Source organism: Sphaeroforma arctica (genome assembly GCF_001186125.1).
Source record: "Sphaeroforma arctica JP610 unplaced genomic scaffold supercont1.1062, whole genome shotgun sequence".
Taxonomy (NCBI): Eukaryota; class Ichthyosporea; order Ichthyophonida; genus Sphaeroforma; species Sphaeroforma arctica.
Window position 1 is genome coordinate 8,415 of NW_014039496.1, and position 6,287 is coordinate 14,701.

Consider the following 6,287-nt stretch of genomic DNA (forward strand, 5'->3'; position numbering starts at 1 on the left):
ACACACACACACACACACACACACACACACACACATATATATATATATATATATATATATATATATATATATATCTCTGTATATATATTTAGGAATACGCGTAGCCACGCCTCATATAGTTATGTTATTTAGAAGTACATACAACATAAAGATGTATCAAAATGTATCATAGCGCTGTCTGTATAAATATGGTACAAATCCATTACTTACTTGAAATCAAGCTCACTCAGGATGTGCTTGTTGACCATGATCATCCCTGACGACGCACACGCCCATCCGAGGCAGAACGCGACGGTGATTGCCATTTCTCTCATTTTGTTGGGGCCTGGTGAATCCATTGCAGTGGTCATTATGACGAGGCCCTTAACAAAGGCAGTCGAGTTCAATTCACTCGTCACAGCACCTTGAATAAGGGTAGTTATAGAGAACTAAAACTGCAATCTGATAGCGAAGTGCGAACACATGCATAAATATAAATACATATAATCATTTTGTAACTTTTTCGGAGCGCCTCCAGATAAACGGCTGCAGATATGATCTCAATTTGATAGCTGCGTCGCTAAGGACGACATCATGGTTTTTCCCCCGCGGAATTCGACTTGGTTTCCGTAAAAAACATAGTTTTTTCATACATGACTCGTGCTACTCCCCTTTCTCTAGGGTTTAAATTTTTTAGGGTTTACGTTTTCAGGATAAAAAATATAATCTATCTATAAATACTACCCAATAGAAAACTTTATGATACGTGGGCACTGGTTGATGCCTGTTGGAATCTCTAGAGTAGACCGTGTCGCAACCGCACAACCGGCCAACCGCATTTTTCTATTGTGAGATTGTGAGTCCGACGCACCTGATTTTGTGTGGACTGAGTAAACTGTAATGTGTACAGACTTTGATTGTGTGATTTGTATCGGCATATTTTTACAACAAATTTAAATGTTGTATGACCTGTCACTATGCGGATGTTTATTTATGCGCTCTGCAGCAGTCCAACGACGACAAAAGAATGTATGCGCTTCACCGCATGGCCTTCTAAACAGAGTAAGCTATGTCTTAAGGTCCACATCACTTAGTGCACACCATCACACACTAATACAGATCATTCTGATTATTCATCCGGTTAGAACATCATAGCCGTATCCGTGGGCTGCCAAGATTTAATCTCTAGGAAGTAAAACTCTCTGCATACAATGGGGAACCACAATGATAGTACGCATGTCGGTACACACGCCACTCCTCCAGAGAATGGCACAGACACAAGTACTATACAAAACACGGCCGCCCCAGATGACACACACGTGACAGCGTGTGACACTTCAAGTAGGAGTGTTATGCGTGCAACGCCATTCAATGCGGCATCTATGTCTGAAGATATGACTGTATCTGAAGATTCGCCTGTAGTTGACCCAACGGGAGCATGTACGCGCGTATCACAGTATCTTTCTAAAATGAAAGGCCAGAGAGACAAGCCTTTACCAATTCCTGATCTTCTATCTCTCACACTCATGGCAATTGCATCCTTTCTGTCTATTGGCACACTTAGTCTAATCGAGTACCTCCCAAGCAGTGCAATATCGTCTTCAGACTACACACAGGTGTTAGGTAGTTTTGGTGCATCCGCTATCTTGGTATACGGGCTTCCCAACGCACCGCTTTCTCAGCCCAGAAACCAAATTGTAGGACAGTGTATAGCCGGTCTCATAGGCATCGCCTGCAGGCTATTAATCGCCGACAACATGGGTGGCAATATAATCCTAGCACTCCCTGTGTCTATCACTTTGTGCATACTGTGCATGGCTGTGACGCAGAGCTTCCACCCACCCGCAGGGGGCACTAATCTAATTATGGTACTCAGCTCAACTACCTCAGACATCGGGTTCGGAATGATGGTTCCGGTTATATACGGCACATTAGTCATGCTATTCTGGGCGTTGGTTACCTGCAACTTAAACCCCCGGGTGGCCTTCCCAAAGTACTGGTTTGGCTTCAAACATATACTCGGGATACCATTCTATAAGAAGTCAAAGCCAGATATGGATGTTATTGCGCCAAGTAAGGCATCGAAAAGTGCATCCAAAGCAGAGATGGGTGTAGATGTGCGCGGGCTGGTGGCTGTCGAGGCCAGTACCCGAATTAGAGCGTGTTCGTGCGATTGTACGTGTGGAGCGCAGGAAGAATAAGAATGGGCGGTATCCACATACATTTTTTAGTAGAGGGTGAATGCGAACGTAAACGTATACACATTCCTCTGAGTGCAAACGTGCCACATATACATACCCATGTACAGAATCACACACACCACATAGCCTGGCGAATGACGACATAACGGAGTATACATATACGTATATTCTAAACAATAGACGCAGGATGGTTAAGCCTTGGCGATGCCACTAGTAAAGCCGCAGGCATTAGAATATTTCGTAGCGCTCTAACCCTGGGGCACCAATGATCATTGATATCCCGCGCAGGTGATGGATCGTATCTGCTTAGCCCTGCTAGTAACAACGCTTGCTTGTGGGAGTGCGTGCACATGCTGCAATCACTTCTATAGCATGCGGATGTGGGTGGGATGGTGTCTCGGCTAAGTGATTGAATACTGTACCATAGGGTAATTGTTAAGTAAGCCGAGTGATGCACCCGTTTGGCACTACTAGGAGAAGTCACGCCTTGTCATACAAAGGAGTTCAAGGCCTCCAAATACACACAGCTCAGATGATGTACCCTTACGAGTCCCAGTTGAAATACACTGATAAGACCAGTATCTCTTGGCTCGGAAGGGCCTAAAACCGAGCGAATTAGAGTAGCTCTAGCTACAAATAACGATAGACGAAATTAGAATCAATCATAGCCTTTCTAAAGTAGACAATCAATTTAATAAAATGACAAAATGAGCGGATGCGAAGCTCAGGTGCATCGAATGATTATGATTACGTCCCACGCAGAGACTACGCTATGCGATGGGGAGGATCTGTTGAGTCATCGCAACAAGTGCATTCATTTTTGATCGCGGAGAGTTTGATGTGATCTTACACCTCTAGAGATGCTTGTACTGGATGTTCACAAAGCAAACTATTCTGCGGTAGTGGGATGGCTATAATGCATATACTGACTGGCAGGTAGTACTTTTTTTTCCAACAACTAGTTTTTATTGCTAACACTTAACTCACACAGAAGGAAAAGAAATTTCAGGAACCAAACATTGGCCAAGTAGGGACTTTGTATCCAATCTTGGGGAAGATTTGACACCTCCGCACTCCCCGAGGTTGAGTACTACCGTGGTGACTAGCAGAGCATGTCGTACAAGGACACACTCTCCAAACCATTCATTCCTTCCACCTATCCTCTACAGCGTATGTTGGCTCTATCTTTGCCATCTCTCAGTGCGACCTCATTGGTATCTATGCTGTGCTACGAGTCTTGTCGCCTGCTCACTCTGGACCGCGCTATCCTCACTTTGGAACGCGCTACCTCTGCAGGTTGTCCAGACACGGACAGGGCATAATGTGACCGTATATTATTATCTGGACAAGGCATCGTGAGACAGTATATTATTTTCTGGACAGGGCATAGTGGGACAGTATATTTTTTTTCTGGACAGGGCATAGTGGGACAGTATATTATTTTCTGGACAGGGCATAGTGGGACAGTATATTATTTTCTGGACAGGGCATAGTGGGACAGTATATTATTATCTGGATAGGGCATAGTGGGACAGTATATTATTTTCTAAATAGGATGTCTCCAGTCGCCCCCTACAGTCCACATTCGCTAGCAGGATGGAATACGGCCACCTACACCCTGCAAGCTGCGCTGTGAAGCCACATCGACCCAGAACAACATGCGCTGTTGCACAACTGTTATCAACGGGCAATCTTGGTACAACATTCAGGATGTAGGGTTTTCCACTAAACCCTAAACTCTTCTGCAACATTCAGGTTGGTATGTAGCGCAGATTGTGTGGTTGCCGCATAGCAAATGATTGTGCTTCGTTGTGAGGCTGAGTGTATGTACCGAGGGCCCGTTCGCACGCCGTTCCGTCCATCGACATCAACACACGCAGTTAAAAATCGAGTTGTTCATAGTGCCTTTAATACCGCCAATGAATATCTCTCGTATCGAAGCCACCAAACTTGAACCTTTTGCGCGGACTAGTTTGCTGACAGCCTTGGTAAAGCCACGTGCTTGGTTCCTGAGTATGCCATAACGAGCTGCAAGGCGTCACCTCGACTGTGCCCGCGTGCCAAGTCCGAACCATTGTTCAGGACGTGATGTGTATGTCCCCCGCACCCTCTTTGTCTGTGACTGCAGTACATTGGCGTGTCTGATGACCGGTGCTACCCTGCGCACTGCAGGGCAGACTTCGGTAGGTTGTACGGACTAGGGTTTAGGGTTTACACCCAGGCTGCCTCTACTAGACACACGTTCCCACCTGCGCTTGAAGCGAGTGGGATACTTTGGCCTTGTTCTTAGACAGTGACTGTACCTCTGCCATACACCTGCGCTTGAGGGAGTGGTTTAATTTGGCCATGTTCTTAGACGGTGACTGTACCTCTGTCATACACCTGCGCTTGGAGGGAGTGGGTCAATTTGGCCTTGTCCTTAGATTGTGACTGTACCTCTGCCATACACCTGCGCTTGAAGGGAGTGGGTTACTTTGGCCTTGTTCTTAGACGGTGACTGTACCTCTGCCATACACCTGCGCTTGAAGGGAGTGGGTTAATTTGGCCTTGTTCTTAGACGGTGACAGTACCTCTGCCATACACCTGCGCTTGAAAGGAGTGGTTTAATTTGGCCATGTTCTTAGACGGTGACTGTACCTCTGCCATACACCTGCGCTTGAAGGGAGTGGGATACTTTGGCCTTGTTCTTAGACGATGACTGTACCTTTGCCATACACCTGCGCTTGGAGGGAGTGGGTTACTTTGGCCTTGTTCTTGGGCATTGTCTGTACCTCTGCCATGCACCTACATTTGGCCCTGTACAGCAGTACGAGTCTCCACGTGGAGATTTCAAAGATATGACCTAACCCGTGCAATAGAGACAAGGTAGCCTTCCTATGAATGCGTTGCCCGGGCCCCGAGTGCTGAATTACCCTGATATATGTTTTAGGGTTTGAGGGTTTAGGGTTTAGGGGATGAGCCCCTGGCGAAGTCCTCGCATCCTCCCGTACTGCAGAGATATACATGTCTGAATTTCTCCAGACCTATGCAGTTGTCCATTAGCGGCCTATGCCCAGGACATAAGCATCCTCGCCAAGCGACCCAAGGCAATTCCTACTTAGACCAAACCCAAGGTTAACCCTACTTAGATTCGATCTTAAGGCGAACCCTACTTAAATTTGACCTACACCTTCTAAGAAACCCAAGGCTAACCCTACTTAGATTTGATCTTTACCTACCAAGAGACCTAAAGCAATCGCTACTTTGATCTGTTCTTCCCTCAACGGCTCGTGCGAATTCCACTACCCGATGATTCCGTGCTAGACACATAGTAAAGATGGCGTTGCGATGGTGGCCTTGGACCTATGGCCCTGTATAGTCACATCTGGGTGTCGTCTGCAAGTCTTGATGGTGTTTGTGCACGGGAGTGAAAAGGGTACTTCTCAATCGCCCCGTATTACTAGGATAAGCTTTCCTACACAGCCATCGGTACATAATCAAAAATCCTGGACTGTTGCTTCTTGCCTGGCCAATTGACTGATTGGTACAAAGGTATGTGTGCGGGGTAGCAGACCGAGATGTGTCCACATACAGCCACTCCTCATCCTCTGCACACTGCTAGCTGTCTCTACAAGAGGTGACTGCAGTTTTATCCGGGCCCTTTCTGGATCATGCGACACTGTAGAGAGGTGTCCACATACAGCCACTCTTCATCCTCTGAGGAGTCGCGTCGTTGTCTATTGTCTGGTTGGGTAATGAGTCCTTCGGCACTGTTCGATGGCAATAGGTCCGCATTGAGTGTTTCCGCACTGAACCCCTGTGTATGTAGAATATATATATATAGGCAGAAGATACGCCGTCAGGACACTGAACTTGCATAGCTGAGCTCATACAAGGACTAGGGTAACATGTATAAGAAGCGAGCAGCTACATAACACCAAGGATGTCTCAGTAGAATTGGGTTATAGATGAAACTACGAATACATTATGTATAAAGAAATATATATATATATATATATATATATATATATATATATATATATATATATATATATATATATATATATATATATATATATATATATATATATATATATATATATATATATATATATATATATATATATA

The 6,287-nt window shown here is 45.3% G+C and overlaps 3 protein-coding genes across 3 annotated transcripts in view; 1 reads left to right on the forward strand and 2 right to left on the reverse strand.

The window, feature by feature from the left end:
- SARC_09848 overlaps window positions 1–453 on the reverse strand; it is a 5,989-nt gene extending 5,536 nt beyond the window's left edge. The window contains exon 1 of the mRNA XM_014296121.1: window positions 211–453. Within this exon, the coding sequence (XP_014151596.1) occupies window positions 211–350 (140 nt within the window). The 5' untranslated portion in view covers window positions 351–453. The remainder of the gene's footprint in view (window positions 1–210) is intronic.
- Window positions 454–990: 537 nt separating this feature from the next.
- Window positions 991–2,913, forward strand: SARC_09849 (hypothetical protein). The gene has a single exon (XM_014296122.1). It carries the CDS (start codon window positions 1,191–1,193, stop codon window positions 2,178–2,180), a length of 990 nt encoding a protein of 329 aa, XP_014151597.1. The 5' UTR covers window positions 991–1,190; the 3' UTR covers window positions 2,181–2,913.
- Window positions 2,914–5,808: 2,895 nt separating this feature from the next.
- The window catches only part of SARC_09850 (TKL/MLK/MLK protein kinase), a gene marked incomplete at both ends in the record, with an annotated part of 6,605 nt that continues 6,126 nt past the window's right edge, over window positions 5,809–6,287 (reverse strand). The window contains one exon of the mRNA XM_014296123.1: window positions 5,809–5,976. Coding sequence (XP_014151598.1) covers window positions 5,809–5,976 — 168 coding nt within the window. The remainder of the gene's footprint in view (window positions 5,977–6,287) is intronic.